This window comes from Biomphalaria glabrata, chromosome 9 (genome assembly GCF_947242115.1).
Source record: "Biomphalaria glabrata chromosome 9, xgBioGlab47.1, whole genome shotgun sequence".
In the NCBI taxonomy this organism is placed as follows: domain Eukaryota; kingdom Metazoa; phylum Mollusca; class Gastropoda; family Planorbidae; genus Biomphalaria; species Biomphalaria glabrata.
Window position 1 is genome coordinate 1,200,305 of NC_074719.1, and position 18,755 is coordinate 1,219,059.

At 37.4% G+C, this 18,755-nt stretch overlaps 1 protein-coding gene across 1 annotated transcript; it reads left to right on the plus strand.

Moving 5' to 3' along the window:
* The first annotated feature begins 9,975 nt into the window (after positions 1-9,975).
* On the plus strand, positions 9,976-18,498 carry LOC106076391 (uncharacterized). The gene is made up of 6 exons (XM_056039847.1): positions 9,976-10,140; positions 10,847-10,951; positions 12,480-12,776; positions 15,625-15,751; positions 16,545-16,711; positions 18,253-18,498. The coding sequence occupies exons 2-6, from the start codon at positions 10,894-10,896 to the stop codon at positions 18,447-18,449; spliced, it is 846 nt and encodes a 281-aa protein (XP_055895822.1). The 5' UTR covers positions 9,976-10,140; positions 10,847-10,893; the 3' UTR covers positions 18,450-18,498.
* Positions 18,499-18,755: the final 257 nt, after the last annotated feature.

Sequence of the window (18,755 nt, forward strand, 5' to 3'; positions counted from 1 at the left end):
GAATAGACAATAACAATCCATTTTTTTCCATGGTCTTTGGCGACCCCTGGCAAATTGTCAATCAACCTCCAAGGGGGTCGCGATCCACAGGTTGAGAACCCCTGGTCTATGCTGTTGGGGGTTCGCGAGCTCAGTAGAGTTGGGCCTACTGCTGTAAACGCCAGTAGCCCACTGCATTGGCTCTTCATCCTGCAGAATCTTTTTTTTTTAAACAGGATCCAATTAGCATCTCGATCAATTTCCTGTGGCTTTCTGAGCTTAGCCTCTAAGCACATGGCTCTAAACGGGTCCTTTACATCCACCAACTTTTCAACATGTAGTTTCCTTGTCCGGAGATTAGGCATTGTAGCACGTGAAAAAAGGCAAAACAAGAAAAAGGATGTGCACTGCTGGGTTGTCTACAAATGCACACAGACATAACCAACTATTTTGTCTTGGATCAACAATTCAATTGATGACTATTACTACATCTAGTCCTCAGCTAAAAATCCTCTATTTCAAAACATAATACAATATCCTTTCCTATAAGTACAAAGATGGCCACCGAGACCGATCTTCTTTGAAAAAGTCCTTAACTACATCCTTTTAACATGAAGATGGCTAAAGAGCCCAGTCTTCGCTTTTAAAATTCCTCCATTAATCATTCCTATGAACACGAAGATGGCTAAAGAGCCCAGTCTTCACTTTTAAAATTCCTCCATTAATCATTCCTATAAACACGAAGATGGCTAAGGAGTCCAGTCTTCGCTTTTAAAATTCCTCCATTAATCATTCCTATGAACACGAAGATGGCTAAGGAGTCCAGTCTTCGCTTTTAAAATTCCTCCATTAATCATTCCTATAAACACGAAGATGGCTAAGGAGTTCAGTCTTCACTTTTAAAAGTCCTCCATTAATCATTCCTATGAACACGAAGATGGCTAAAGAGCCCAGTCTTCACTTTTAAAATTCCTCCATTAATCATTCCTATGAACACGAAGATGGCTAAAGAGCCCAGTCTTCACTTTTAAAATTCCTCCATTAATCATTCCTATAAACATGAAGATGGCTAAGGAGTTCAGTCTTCGCTTTTAAAATTCCTCCGTTAATCATTCCTATAAACACGAAGATGGCTAAGGAGTCCAGTCTTCGCTTTTAAAATTCCTCCATTAATCATTCCTATAAACACGAAGATGGCTAAGGAGTTCAGTCTTCACTTTTAAAATTCCTCCATTAATCATTCCTATGAACACGAAGATGGCTAAAGAGCCCAGTCTTCCCTTTTAAAATTCCTCCATTTATCATTCCTATAAACACGAAGATGGCTAAGGAGTCCAGTCTTCGCTTTTAAAATTCCTCCGTTAATCATTCCTATGAACACGAAGATGGCTAAGGAGTCCAGTCTTCGCTTTTAAAATTCCTCCATTTTTTTTTTTTAAACTTTAGAGCCTTGATAGAAATGTTGAGTTAGGCACGAACAAGGCGGTGGTCTGTATAACAGTCGACATTAGGCATAACTCTTGGGTGCATTGCCTCACGAGTGTATACTCAAGTCGATAGGACGCGGGTGCCTCCATGTTGTCTTGTTGTTGGAAAATGATATTGGCAGGGCCGGTCCTAACTATTGCGGGGCCTTATGCGAAACGGATAGCAGGGGCCCAGTCTGGGTGGGGATAATCATATTATAATGTCAATTTTTTTTTAATCAGAAAAAACATTCGTCTGTGCAATAAATGTTTATTAAAGGAAAAATGACAATGCCGTTTATTTTTATCGCGTGTGGGATTGCTGCCTCAAAATGACAGTTTTGTCCATTTTTCAGCGGATTTTTATGAGTTTTCAGGAGATTTCCAGGACTTTTTCGTATATTTTGCAATTTCGGGAGATTTCCAGGAGGTCCTGGAAAACGAGGATGCCGCGGAAAACCTGTTATTATATATAAGTGATAATGGTTTAATTTAATAATTTACAACTAGAATTAGCGCTAGGTCTATGAAAGTGCTGGGCCCACTGCGACCGCATAGGTTGCAGTGGCGTAGCTAGGGGGGGGGGGAAGAATTTGAAAATCCCCCCGGGCCCCCACTTGAGGGGGGCCCCCAACTGAGTATTTTTTACATTGAATAATAAATATTACGCAAAATGCAAAGGCCCCCAACGAGGTCAGCCCCCCCGGCCCCCAATTGATGGAAAATTCCTAGCTACGCCCCTGATAGGTTGCAGTGGCCTAAGGCCGGCCCTGGATATTGGTAACCACAAGTTTAAAATTGGAGAAGAGTTCCAGCGATAGTCAGCCTCGAGATGCAGCAACATCATCGGATTCAGATAGGCAGGTCAAATAATACAGCCTAATAATAAATATACATCCTGTTTTGGACAACTCAACTCAAGAAAACATTAAGAAACTGGAACAGACACAAAATAGAGCAGTGAGCTTCATAACAAACGAATATTCACCGTTGACTAGAGTAACACCTTTAGAAGTGATGGGCAAAAGTTAACTAAAGTTAACTAAAAAGCTAGAAACTTTTATTGATGAAACTACAAAAGAATCAAACAAAGCATTAGGATTTATTAAAAGAAATTTCTATAAATCAAATAAGAACATAAAACTAAAATGTTATTTAATCTTGGTTAGGTCAATAATAGAATATGCATCCTCCGTTTGGGACCCCTCAACTCAAGAAAACATTAAGAAACTGGAACAGACACAAAATAGAGCAGTGAGATTCATAACAAACGAATATTCACATTTGACTAGAGTAACACCTTTAGTAAAATCACTAAATTTAGAAAGCCTTCAGGACAGAAGGCTCAAAAGTAAAGTAGCAATAATACATAAAACACTGAACCATAATCTTCAAATTCAAAAACAAAGTTTAATAAAAATACTCTGAAAGACACAAAGATAAAGGCACATTCCTCGTCCCATATGCTAGGACAAATTTGTACAAATACTCCTTCTTCCCTAGTGCTATTAGAGCATGGAATGGGTTGCCTGAGCCAGCCAGGAAAACCAGTGACTTGGCAGAATTTAAGTCATTGATTAATATGCATAACTAAATGCATGACGCGTAGGACGTAATCATCTTCTTTTTTGAAGTAACGTCTGTATTATATAAGAAGATAAGATTTTTTTTTTGTAGCTCATATAGGCGGCTATAGGCCTTATGGCGAAAACGTCCTTTGTTTTTATTTTGGTCCAGTCAGTAGCGGCCTTAGAGGGTGGCAAGTGGGACGACCGGGCTAGGCCCCGCGCATGAGGGGGGCCCCGCGATCGGAGATTCCATTGTCATCGTCAGCTTCGATAACCAGATCAGGATATTTGATACCACATGATTTGATATGATACCAATTACTATGTAACTCTTAACATGACATTTTTTGGTTTCAAAATACCGTTCAGTTTCGGCAAAGACAGCATCTTATGACCTGTCAATTCTTAAAGGTTATAAAAAAAAATAAAAACGCGGGACTATTTTTGTCATTAGTTTTATTTTAAAACATTCCATAAAAGTCGGATCTGCGAAAGTCAATGAAACGAACTACTGTAGCTCCTAACACTTTGTTCTTATGCCAAAGAAAGAGTATTGTGTTTTCCTTGTAAAACTGACACGAGAGCTACTCGAGGCCAATGAGAGCTACACGAGGCCAATGATAGCTACACGAGGCCAATGACGGCTACTCGAGGCCAATGACAGCTACACGAGGCCAATGACAGCTACACGAGGCCAACGATAGCTACACGAGGCCAACGATAGCTACACGAGGCCAACGATAGCTACACGAGGCCAACGATAGCTACACGAGGCCAACGATAGCTACTCGAGGCCAACGATAGCTACTCGAGGCCAACGATAGCTACTCGAGGCCAACGATAGCTACTCGAGGCCAACGATAGCTACACGAGGCCAACGATAACTACACGAGGCCAACGATAGCTACACGAGGCCAATGATAGCTACACGAGGCCATGATAGCTACACGAGGCCAATGATAGCTACACGAGGCCAATGATAGCTACTCGAGGCGATAGCTACTCGAGGCCAATGATAGCTACTCGAGGCCAATGACGGCTACTCGAGGCCAATGATAGCTACTCGATGCCAATGATAGCTACTCGAGGCCAATGATAGCTACACGAGGCCAATGACAGCTACTCGAGGCCAATGACGGCTACTCGAGGCCAATGACGGCTACTCGAGGCCAATGACAGCTACTCGAGGCCGATGACGGCTACTCGAGGCCAATGACGGCTACTCGAGGCCAATGACGGCTACTAGAGGCCAATGATAGCTACTCGAGGCCAATGACAGCTACTCGAGGCCAATGATAGCTACACGAGGCCAATGACGGCTACTCGAGGCCAATGACAGCTACACGAGGCCAATGATAGCTACACGAGGCCAACGATAGCTACACGAGGCCAACGATAGCTACTCGAGGCCAACGATAGCTACACGAGGCCAACGATAGCTACACGAGGCCAACGATAGCTACACGAGGCCAACGATAGCTACTCGAGGCCAACGATAGCTACACGAGGCCAACGATAGCTACTCGAGGCCAACGATAGCTACTCGAGGCCAACGATAGCTACTCGAGGCCAACGATAGCTACTCGAGGCCAACGATAGCTACTCGAGGCCAACGATAGCTACTCGAGGCCAACGATAGCTACACGAGGCCAACGATAGCTACACGAGGCCAATGATAGCTACACGAGGCCAACGATAACTACACGAGGCCAACGATAGCTACACGAGGCCAATGATAGCTACACGAGGCCATGATAGCTACACGAGGCCAATGATAGCTACTCGATTCGATAGCTACTCGAGGCCAATGATAGCTACACGAGGCCAATGATAGCTACTCGAGGCCAACGATAGCTACACGAGGCCAATGATAGCTACACGAGGCCAATGATAGCTACTCGAGGCCAATGATAGCTACACGAGGCCAATGATAGCTACACGAGGCCAACGATAGCTACTCGAGGCCAATGATAGCTACTCGAGGCCAATGATAGCTACTCGAGGCCAATGATAGCTACACGAGGCCAATGATGGCTACTCGAGGCCAATGATAGCTACACGACGCCAATGATAGCTACTCGAGGCGATAGCTACTCGAGGCCAATGATAGCTACTCGAGGCCAATTAGCAAACAAAGGCTAACGTGACTGGAAGCATCTTGGTGATAAACTTCGGCAGCAGGATGTTTTTGTGAATCACGTTCAGTGTGTGCCAGCGTGGTTGGATTGAACTCTGTCCAATGGTAGCACAACGGATGAAGGATGCTAGAACGAATTACAAAAGAAATACTCGCAGTCTTAACAACAAACATTCCGTGGGAGAACAGATCTACTTTATGCACCAAACAACGACTCAATTTTAGGCTTGGTTGAGATGCTGGCCCATCGACTCAAACATCATCGACTTATTAAGAACTCCGCAACTCACGACCGAATTCGAGCAAATTATTATGGACCTGATGGGATCAGAAGTAAAAGGGAAAGTTATAAATACAATCAATCAAGGAGCAGGTGTCCGCTTCCGTTGCGTTTTGTGGACGTATCAGATACAGACGTTAAGGTGGAGAACACTTTATCGAATTTGTAGATGTTGAAAACGCAACCGGAAATGGTTTGTCAGAGGCTCTTCTCACCGTGCTGGAAAACCTTCGTCTGGATATCGCCGACTGTCGTAGCCATGGATTTGACAATAGTGCGAACATGAAGGGAAAGCCCAGGGCGTTAAAAGCGCACATTATTCACATTAACAGTCCAATCATTTTACACTCCGTGCGGCTACCATAATCTGAAATTTGTTTTAGGAGACATGGCTAAATGCTACTCTCAAGCTGTGACGTTTTTTTTGATATTGTTGTAAACCTGGTGATGACACAGATGGGGGTAGTGCTGTGTGTGTTGTTAGCCTACCCAAATCGCCCCAGTCCAGCGCAGGTCGAGCGGTCAACTGTGACAGTACACGCCAGTTCGGCAACGACCTGTGTGTAAAGATTACGCACGCAAGTCACGGCGACTGTGATCATTCTGAGTGGTCAAGAACGTTCCATCCGATTCTAGAAGGCCAGTAGAGACCCTATATAAGAGCAAGTGTGTTTGAGTCAAGACACTTCACGTTACCTCGCAATGTGACCAGACGAGGCGAAGTTAGAGACAGACGGTGTGTGAAGTCAGGCGGAGCAAGGCTAGGTTTTGGACAGTTAGTGTGATGTTGCCAACTGTACAGTATTTGTAATGTAGGGCCTATTTGAAATTAAATTGCTACTTTTACTTTGGAGCCCTGATGAGTTGTGAGGTTCTTTAAGTTCGTTGTCTCGTGTGGTGCAGTTGGAAGGGAGCCTGAGTACTAGAGAGATACGTAACAATATCATACAGAGACTTTTTTATATAAAGGCTTTGCTGCGTCATCTGAAAAGAGACAAAAATTTGGAAGACACCGTACCTTTCATGAGAACCAAATCACTGTCAGAAACACAATGGTAGTGCCGCCTCGAAAGTTATAATTCGCTACTCCATCAAACGAAATAATTCTGGGAGGTGCTATTGACTGTCGCTGACACCGCAAATGATAAATTGGTGAAAAAATAAAGCCGAATGTCTAGCGAAGATTTAACAAGGAAGCTTTAATGAGTTTTGTTAATCAGCTTTATCTTATAGTATGATATTTGATTTGTTATGAATACTGTCAGCAAAGCGTTTGCAATCTGCTGACATGAAATAAAACATGATCTGAAATTCAAGGAACAGAGAGTCTGACAAAGAATCAGACGAAAGAAATAAAACAATTTGATTAAGAGATTATAGATAATCAACATTTTCGCCAACAGCGTTAGAAGCGGACGAGCCCGTTAAAGCTAGATGTTACGATATATATATATATATAGGGCCCCGCTTATGACATTCGCCCAGGGCCACGCGCACTGCTAAGGCCGCCCCTGGGTCCAATAGGGTCTCCTATATGCATGCTGTTCTATTTTCTATTGGGGGAAAAAAAGTAATGGAAGGAAGAAATATGAGTTATGGTAGGTGGAAGTCCGGAAATTCCCGAAACTTGGCAGCGAGGTTGATATATTATGGCCTCCTTCGGTGTCGAAGGATCATCTCATAGAAATGTCTGGGCGTTCGCTATATGGTCGTAACGATGTCACCCACACACTTTAATTTTGTTTAAATTATTCATTTGCGCGTATTTAACATATCATTAGGCCGTCGCGACTTGCCACAGGCGGCTTCGGAACGACACAGCTTGAGATCACTTCCTGTGGCGCGGGATACACATTTGAAGCCAAAAGAAAATCCCCTGCCGATTATAGATCTAGTAGACCAGGGGTTCTCAACCTGTGGGTCGCGATACCCTTGGGGGTCGATTGACGATTTGCTAGGGGTCACCAAAGACCATCGAAAAACTGGATTGTTTTGTCTATTCTTCTATTCCTGTGTGTGTGTGTTCAAGGGGGGGGGGTCGCGTCAGAGTTGGCAAATGTAAAAAGGGATCGCCGAGCTGAAAAGATTGAGAACTGCTGTAGTAGACGGTAAAAAGAAATATAATCGACCCCGGCGCTGGATGTGGCAAAATATGTATATAGGTCGCAGCTGTAGCGGCGTATCCAGAGGAATTACTGCATTCCTTATTAATATGACAATTTATAAGCTTTATTATAATTATATTTTGCCACATATTATGCAGAGAAAGTCGTTACATTGTTCTTCGGGGCCTATTAAGTTTTCGTCTTCGGCATGGGTGTTTCTGTATTTACCGGTACCTCGAATGCCACTCACATAGAAAAATATATTGGTCAGTACGCGCTGACATCCTCTTTTGTTGATAAGGTATAAAATGATCGCCTCGCTGGGCAGGAATTTACGTTGCGGTGATATTACCCAATAGTGGGAAAATTAAAGATTGGTATGGGCTTCAAATAACCTTTCTGAATCAAACTGTACCATTGTCCTTTTAATTGCATCAAGATAAATAATATTGTGACATCGCCATCAGTGAAATCTCTCGATATTTGCTTTGGCTTTTTGGTCCCTATAATGTACGGAAGTTATTGGAAACTTTTCTTTTTTTTTTTTTCTTGGAAAGAAAATAGAAATGCTTGGTTTTTCTAGGAAATTTGGTAGATTTAGATCTAGTCATCTAGATCTAGAAAAATAATCTAGATCTATATATATAAGAGTCTATATTCAGTCATGGATGTTATTCTGTCCAGTCGTTGGTCTTCCTGTCTGATTTAGGCACCCCATTCCATTAATCTTAGACTAGATATAATCGAGGACACTACTGTCTAGTGTCTACGAGTACGATGACGTCGATGATTATTTAAAATTATAGATCTAGATAATAAGAAATAAGATATTTATATTATATATAAATATTATGGTATAACTTCCCATCGAATATATAATAATATATTATATATAGATCTATAGTACTACATAGTAGTACATAGCTATATACTAATATAGATCTAGTAATAATAATATCTATTGTATAGTATCCATCTTGGTAATATCAGGTTTATATATATTATAGATCTACATATATCTTATCTTATAAACTACGACTACAGTACAGGACATGAGACATTTTTTATTTTATTAAATTATTTCAAATTGACACAATCATCACACAATTTAGTTCATATACTATATTATATATGATATAGTATAGAAATACACTTATACACAGGCTAAAGACTTAAATTGAGAATAGATTTAAACTAGACCACCCCTAGACCCTAGACTAAAAAAATACTTAACTAGATCTATATTTCTAGATCTAGTCTATAGACTAATAGTCATAATACTAATAATAGTGATTCTATTATATTATATATTATATTATATCGAAGCTGTGTATCAAGGATTGGCCTCTTTAGTCACACAAGAAGTTGCAAAGGGAAAAGATCGTCTCACGAGACGTAAAATGCCACAGATTAGATTAGATTATTATTATAGTTATATTTACAAACTAGAACTGTAAACGTAGAGTCTTAGATCTATAGATCTATGATGTAGCAATTTAGATTCTAAAGCTCTAAGTAGTCTAAGTAAAATAAAAAGATAGTAGACTCTGTAGTAGAGATAGCTATGATAGATCTAGATCTAGAATCTATCAAGTATTTAACAAAAAATATTATCACACAAATTGCAAAGGATGATTTTACCATCACAAAAGAGATACAAGACACAGATAGCAAAAATCAAACAGACACAAACACTCTTTTGTTCCCCTGGCAATCAAATCATTAAATAAGAACAATCTGGTATAAACTTTGTCGCATGTAAATTATGAGTGAGTCTGGTGTGAATGTACACTCTATGGTTTCTTATAGTTATAATGTTTTTTGTTTGGTGTAATGCACAAATTGTAAGACAAATTTCCATACGGATAATAAAGATTATTATTATTATTATTATAAAATTACTTCAAAAGAGAAGATATGATACTCAACAATAAGTAACTAATACTCCAATACTGGTCAACTAAACTCAGACTAGATCTTTATCAACTATTTTAGTAGATCAACAGCTCTATATTAGATCTAGTATTAGTCCAGCCACTCAAGAATTTAACACTGTCCCCCCCCCCCCCCCCCCAGGCTACAGTCTACTATAAGTATAAGTGTCAGGCAGTAAACATGCATCTGTCATCTATAGGCCTACTGCTTCTAAAACCAACTGGATAATAATTTGTAAGCAAATTTGAATTCTTCAGATGTTTAAAAATAAAAATTAATGTGATATTAGTCAAGTGTGTTTCCTTAATACATTTTCTCCAACACATTATTGATGAATTCTTTAGTAAAGAACTCTGAATCTAGAAAAGTTCACTGATATAAAATTAGCGTCATTACAAGGATGCATATATCATGAAAGTAGCATGCTTGATTGGGAATGCAGGAGCTGTCTTACAAAAGCTACGGCCTATCTCGGTAAACAAATCAATAAGCATGTAGACCGAATTGCACCATCTCAATACTATTTGTTTTCCAACAGCCACTTGCGATACATGGAAGTCACCCATAAAGGTCAAAGAGGCAGAAAAGGTTGAGAACGATCCCAGAAATAGCAGAGAAATCTTCCACTACACAAGCACTTGCCTCTATAAGCAAAGTGATGACAAACGTGGTATGACATCCATGGGATGTATCCTTAGACAAGCCAGCAAAACATTCCCCAAACATAGCAATAAGAGACCAAAAAGAGAAAGATGAAAACAGGGCTGTCTCTCTAACATGGTGTCACACCTTTTTAGAAAACCTAAAATCAGATGGCACTAGTTGTAAAGACCCTGTGGATTCCACTTGCATGATGCATAGGATTTATCATCTTCTTATTTGAAGTAACGTCTGTATTATATAAGATGATCTCTGTGGAGAGATCTTGTTGCACTATGCCCTGAATGATGTGCGAGGGTCTAAGTAAAGTAAGTTACAGACAGAAAGTTGGTTGCATATTATATATACATGTATTTACTGTTTATAATGATAATTAAACATCTTAGGAATGCATCTATATGTTTTTGAAGAATTGGTAATAGACATAGAGTGTTAAGGTCTTCTTTTTATGGCCAACAGTTAATTTGATTGCCTTGAAGTTCCCCAGCTAAATCTTTTTTTTTAAATGCTAAAAATAATTCAGATTCAGCTAAATATTTTAGTCACATAGCCAGTTGACTAATGACAGCAAAATAGGTCAGAAGTTACTTGAAATTTATTTTACATATTGACTTCAAACCTTCATCCACACATACATACAAACACATATACACACAATTAGTAGCCCTTTTATTGGGTATATAGATTTTTATATTTCGCTGTACATTTTTTTTTAGATAAAAAAAATGAATGCTTTAATAAAGCACAACAGCACTGCTATAAGATGATAATTCTGGTGCTTCTGATGCTTGCACAAGAACTGCAGTCTACGTATATAGCAGGTAAGTATATTTGTCATAACTAAATAATGGCAATGTCTTTGATTTCGAAGATTAAGGATGAGTGCAGTGCTTCATGTGGCTTTGCAAATCCAGTTGCGACCTGCATATTTTTCCCCATCTGGTGCAGACAAAGCCATTGACTGCTGTCTGTCTATTTAAGTTTTCCTTTTTGTCTTCTGCGCCTGTCTTCAATATCAGCTTTTAATAAGGTCTCATATGTGTCATACATAAATAGACTAAAGGAGAAATTAGCAGAAAAAATATACCTAAGTACCCAAAAAATGCTGGCTTCTTGAAAGATAATTCTCTGTAAACTAAATTCTAACTCCAATCAAAAAGTTGTACTGGTACTTCACTAACTTGGATGTCTAGAAGTCTTTGTACTTTCTTATAATCAAACTAGCCCATCGGATTTCATCATCATCTGTCCCTTGACTTTCTTTTTTGTGGGTGTTGTGACAGTTTACGTAATCCAATCCCTCCACTTTTCCTCCTCAGCAGCTGTTTTTAGTGGGATACCAAGAGAGAGGCTGGCCCATTCTTTTACATTGTCCAGCCAGCTTGTTGTCCCAATGTGTTTTCTCGATTAGACAGTAGTTAAGATTTACCTGAAAGTTATGCAGATCGTTGCAATATTCTGTCCAACTTCTAAGCACATATCTGCTTCTACAGTCAGAAGAGTTCCATTGTTGTCCTCAATCACTGGTTTTAGCTTGTCTTACGCTGAGTAACGCTTTTACTGCATGCTACAATTAATTAATTTTTTTTCTTCTTTTGATTGAATGTCATTAAAATATACAATTTATAAGAGAAATAAGAGAAACAAAATAAGATAAATAAATCATTACATCAACTCTCGTGCAACCATAGTATATATCATGCAACCCTAGTATATATCATGCAACCCTAGTATATATCATGCAACCGTAGTATATATCATGCAACCGTAGTATATATCATGCAACCGTAGTATATATCATGCAACCGTAGTATATATCATGCAACCATAGTATATATTTTTCATGTGAAGATTATACTAGGCAATTTTTTAAAAGATGTCTACCTGGCTGCACCATTTTGCTATATAACATTATTCCAAATTTGTTTGTAAATGTGTCTACCAAAATATTTTACATCTTTTGGATGCTCCTTCTGTTTCTGAAGATAATTACATCCTAGCCCAAACCTCACGCAGGACAATGGGGGATGGCAGTGGTCAGGATTTGAACACAGGACCTGCTAGGCCACTAGAGGGCGCATACAACATGCCCAGGCAGTCATTTAAACATGATGTTTACCAATTAAAGAAATTTTGGGACTTATTCCCCTTTGTATTTTTTATTCTTTTTAGCTAGCATGAGATAAATATAGCTATGTAATAGTTGATCAATTTATATTTTCTGTTTCATTCATTTCAATGGGAAAAAATAATGACGAATGAAATGTGAGTTGTATTAGATATTTATGTTTACATTTCTAATTGAATTGAAAGATAAGATTATTTTTTTAATTATCGTTTATTGTGCAGAATTTAAAGAATGTGATGGCTCTTTATTGAGGCCTATAATCATAGCTTCTGGCACCAGTAGGAGTCTGTGCTGTTTTAAAAATGGCTGCACCTCTGATTCTGACGAGCTTCACATTTACAATAACACTGCCTGTCAGAATTTGATTTCAATACGTTCAAAGTCCAATAACTCTTGTTCAAGTGAAATTGAGATACTTACAAACCGCAATGAAGACAGTTGTGAATTTGTCTGTACAACAGAATGGCTTCAATGGAATAGGTCTGCACCTTATGACAGATGTCGTGTAGCTACTGCCAGTAAGTAACTTTGCTACCCAAAGCCTATTTTCACAAAACTGTGGCACTACTTAAATTTCCTAACCCTTTAAAATTTTAACAATACTACATTTTGTGTTTAGGTCATGAACTATACTATGACTTTTTAGAAAAGTGTACTAGGTCATGAACTATACTATGACTTTTTAGAAAAGTGTACTAGGTCATGAACTATACTATGACTTTTTAGAAAAGTGTACTAGGTCATGAACTATACTATGACTTTTTAGAAAAGTGTACTAGGTCATGAACTATACTATGACTATGACTTTTTAGAAAAGTGTACTAATAACAGCCGCTTAAGCCATACCATTACTATTTCATTTAAAATAGTCATGAGTATTCCATAAAATATTGAAAAAAAACAGGCAAAATTAATGTAGCTTCAAATATGATGTAATTCAAAGATATGAATGAAATGATTTATTATATATATAGATTTATAAGGATTTAGGCAGCTTTATTTGAACCTTTAGATTCTAGAAGAAAGGATTAAATAGGAACTAAGTTTCACACCTGTTGTTGAACTAAAGCTACAAGCTTATTCTATGAGCTTGGCTTGGCTACCTAGAAGGGGGGGCTCGAGGTTCGACACCCGACTCGGGCAGAGTTGTGTTTACTGAGCGCCTAAAGGCATCACGGAAAACCAACTCCTAGATACCCCCGCCCCCCACCCCCCACTGGTCCACAATTGAGATTGGACCAAAAGCGCTCTGAGCATGCTATTAGCATGAAAGTAGCGCTATATAAAAGCTATAATAATAATAATATCCCTTGTCCGAAATGTAAAGTTTTAAAGTATAAGAAATACACAAAATTACAACTCTCATTAGACATAAGGTAAGTAGACATATCAAGCTGGCAAGAAATAACATTACTTGACTTAGCGTATATACGGCAAATATTACTAAAGCTAACTTCCACTAATAGTGTTACTAACCATAACAATACACATATATGTGCACTAAAAATAACATCAAACAGTATAGTCCCAAATAACTCTGCAGTCTGAATAACTTGGTAACACCCCCAGGCAGGTGGAGAAAAAAACTCAGTACCTTTCCCATTTTAAGGTTATGTCTTTCAGTTTCTCTCAAGCTGTTATCTTCCATTCTATCTGCAAACAATGATTAGTTAACGCATTATCCAGAACTTTCGTGTCTGGCAAGAGTTAGTGCCATTATCATTTGTTTGTTTCTGGTGACAGCGCCTTGATTAAGAGAGGGTAGGCCAATGAAAGTGACATTAAACAGTGGTTTCAGAAGAACCCTAATTTATGAAGATGTTGACATTCAGGGCTTCAGTGTTCAAGCTCTTTAAATTTATGAAGATGTTGACATTCAGGGCTTCAGTGTTCAAGCTCTTTAAATTTATGAAGATGTTGACATTCAGGGCTTCAGTGTTCAAGCTCTTTAAATTTATGAAGATGTTGACATTCAGGGCTTCAGTGTTCAAGCTCTTTAAATATCATTTAGCGAGAGACAAGGCTGTCCTTCAGTATTTTGGACAAGATTTGTTGGTGATTGACTTGTTGTCCTTTTGTCTTAATACCTTCATCTTAGTGCCTTCAACTCAGTGCCTTCAACTCAGTGCCTTTGTTTTAGTACTTTCATCTAAGTGCCTTAGAATTCATCTTGGTGTCTTCATCTTAGTGCCTCATCTTAGTGCCTTCGATTCAAAGATTCTTGCAGTTAATTTTTGTCTTGGTACCTTCATCTTAGTACCTTCATCTTAGTACCTTCATCTTATTGCCTTCATCTTAATACTTTTAATTTAGTACCTTCATCTTAATGCCTTTATCTTAGTACCTTCATCTTATTGCCTTCATCTTAATACTTTTAACTTAGTACCTTCATCTTAGTGCCTTCATCTTAATACTTTTAACTTAGTACCTTCATCTTATTGCCTTCATCTTAATACTTTTAACTTAGTACCTTCATCTTAATGCCTTCATCTTAGTACCTTCATATTAATGCCTTCATCTTAGTACCTTCATCTTAATGCCTTCATCTTAGTACCTTCATCTTAATGCCTTCATCTTAGTACCTTCATCTTAATGCCTTTATCTTAGTACCTTCATATTAATGCCTTCATCTTAGTACCTTCATCTTAATGCCTTCATCTTAATGCCTTCACCTTAGTGCCTTCATCTTAATGCCTTTTCTTAGTGCCCTCCATTCAAACATTCTTGCAGTAAATTTAGACTTCAGTCAATTACTGTGCACTGCATAATGTATCACCAAGTTTCTTGTCAATGAGCTCTATGCCTTCATATACCTTTTTCTTTTTTTTTCCCTTACATTTTACTGTACTGTATTTTCTTTTTCTTTTAGCCCAATTGTTCATTTGGCATTTTTTACTAACTCTGGCACTCTTTAGTCCACATTAGTCTGTTTTTAGGGACTCTACTGTATAGCATATGCTAGAACAGTACACAAAATAACACTAGATGTACTGTACTCTTAACATTTCTTATTCCATATGCTAGTACAAAAGCTTTCAATAGTTCCTTATCAGGCAGGAAAAACAAAATCTTACTTTCCCCTAGTTCATGGATCAGGCAGGAAAAACATAATCTTACTTTCCCCTAGTTCATGGATCAGGCAGGAAAAACATAATCTTACTTTCCCCTAGTGCTGTCTGAGCATGGAACAAGCAGGAAGACCAATGACTTAGAAGATCTAAAGTCTCTAATTAACATGCATGACTAGATTGACGCATGGCCGCTATTATGTAGTTATCTTCTATTATGGAGTGTCTGTAATTTACAAGATAAAATTAACATGAGGAATACCACATTAAAATCTGGTCGAATCTGTGAATATTTTAGATCCCCTCGGTGACTATGAAATGGTGAGATTTCAATATTCTGAAGAAGGAACTTTAGATGTGACAATCAGTAGTAAGGAAAATTTTAATCAAGTGCATTATAAATACCAGCTCACTGTGGTTTTAAGGTAAATATGTCTGTTGAGTGAACCAGTTGTCAGTAAATGTGAGAAGAGTGCTTAAAACTTCGTAGAGTTAATTAGCTTTAATGCATTGCACTCTATAGTTAGCTTAAATACTTTGCACTCTATAGCTAGCTTAAATACTTTGCACTCTATAGTTAGCTTAAATACTTTGCACTTTAGACGCGTTGTGAAAGATGGAAACAAAAAAGAAAAAAAAAAGTCTCTTTATCTGAATAGTAATGGTTCTTACTGTTGTACTTATCTACTACACTTCTTTACTAGTTGTGTCCAATTTAGCATACTTTTGAATATAGAATGTAAATGCATCTCTATTTAACAACCTAAAAAAAAGACTCATCTAATAAATGATGCCAAAAAAATGAAAAATGATACAAGTAGACGTGTTTGTAAAAAAATGTTTGTAAAATGTTTTACATGTTTCGGATCTTCCTTTAGAGTTGAAGATAATTTACTTCCTAGCCCCAAACTTGCCGCAGGATGACATGGGATGGAAGCGGGCAGGGTTTAAACCCGGGACCATCAATAAGTCCAAATGACAGTCCAGCGCACAAACCGCACGACCAGGCAGCCATAACATACACTAGACATAATATTAGTAGAATATGTGTTAAACATAATAAATAATGCACATTTCTATGATAGGATATATCATTAAACATCTTTGCTGTTCTGTTTCATACTTCCCAAGGCTATGCAGCAATTAGTATTGATGTTGTTTTCCGTCACATAACAGGTTGATTTTATTGGTTGATTTTATTCTTTTATTTTTTATTAGCAACGGATCCAAAGTACAAACAACAACAAATTTGACCGATAAAACAAGAGATTTCATAATTTCAATCAGCCCACTTTTTGATGTCAACAATGTAGACGTATACCTCACTGTCAACAAATCTGTTTTTGTTAGGACATTTAATACAAGTATCAATTTACTTTCTCACAGTGAGTAGATATATAGCATTATGAACAGAATTATTATATCCAAAAGTGAGAGGGGTATTATAGTACTTAGATTAAATTTTATTATTTTTCTTACGTTAATAATTTAAAAACTAAAATTTTATTTCAAACAAATATTTCATGCTAAATAAATGTGTTTGAACTTGATCTGCATAAATAATTTGTTGTTTTTTTTTAATTTCAAATTTATACATCATAAATAAGACACCTAGCTATCGATTGGCTAGTCAACATTAATTAAAAATTTCAATCTATTCTGTTAACAATGTAATGTAAATAATTGATCTATTTTGGGTTAATTTAACGTATATAATATATATATATATGTTTTGAATGTCTAGGTTCTATTTAATTTCTATCATATAATGAAATTTTTAACACGAAAGCAATCTCTCACAGAAAAGAATAAAAGAAAAAAATATTTAAATCTGTATGTACTCCAATTTGTTAACAATTTTTAAAGAAATTTCTCTCTCAACGTCCTTACTGCATATTTTAATCTGTAGGCTATCTATTTACTATGTGAAACAACATATTAGTTAGTTCTAGCTAGACTTATTGTCACTTACACCACACAAACACTGAACACACACAATCAGAAACAATTCACACAGACACACTCAACATAAATCTTTTATCCCCCCAAATTTCTTGTAATGTAATACTTTTTGTATCAGCTTGCTTCATTGTGTCAAATCACCATATTCTGTAATCAATTTGCCTTTTTTTTTTACCCAAAACATAAGAAATAATCAAAAGGAAAGTAGAAAACTTTAAAATGGAAGTCACTGAGTTGACTGGTTATTGGAGATTTTCAAGGAGTCTAAATGGAACTTTATTGTTGCCAACTACAACAAAATTGAGCTACAAACAAAAGAGCTGAGGAAATTTGATTCTGCAGTGCAAAAAAATGCACAGAAATTGTCATGCGAAAAAGTGCACAGAAAGGTTAATTCAAAAAAATGCACAGAAATTGTCATGCGAAAAAATGCACAGAAATTATCATGTGAAAAAGTGCACAGAAATAGTCACGTGAAAAAGTGCATAGAAATTGTCCTATAACTTAAAAAACCTAGCTTATCAATACTTCTTTTATTCTCTACTCCAGAGATACCAAACTAGCAGGCTATTTATAGTTGTTCTGCCATAGATGGAAATCTCTAATGGTGTCACAATCCATTTTGGCAATTGCAGGTGGCATAGCCTATCAAATTTTATTTTATTTTATTTCCAGCATGGCTCAGAAAATTCCAGAACCTTAAAAAAATTATTATAATTCAGAGATACAACAGAATTTGTTGAGTTTATTAAAATAAAATTCTGTATCCAAGTTAATTCAACAATAGTGTTCTTGTTCTTTGTTTATTGATGATGAACTCCAATTATGCTTGAGTGGAATAAAGGATTAGCTAAATCCAATCAGAACAACATAACAGCCAAACATACAGCATTACATTAAATTATATTTATATTTAACAGTTGCAATTTTTAAATTAAATATTAATTGTTGTTGTGCTATTCAGTTGTTCCTGGGTGTGTAGAAAATTTGAGCCTGGAAACAGATTCGCTGACATCCACAAAAGCTGTCATCAAGTTTCATACCTCCCAACTCATCAGTTCATTAGTCCCAATCATGGCAAATCTCGGCAAGCCGTTGATGTATCACATTATTCTGTACAAGATGGATGGAATAAAGCAAACTTTACAGGCAAGTTTATAGAATACTAGCCAGAGATGACTGGCGGCCTGCGGTTCTTAGTTTGTGTATCACTGATCTAGTGCCATGTTCCCTTACGTAGCAAAATTAAATACAGTGAAATTGGGTTTATCTGGTTTGTTAAAAGGCTACATTCTTCAAAAACAAATATATATATATATATATATATATATATATATATATATATATATTAGCCTCCTTAAGTCGTAGAATGACTCTGGTTCACCTCGAACACTTTTTCATATGGCTGTGGAGCCCTATTTTGGAGAGACACTCCCATCCACATTTATTGCAGGTCAAGGTGGCTTT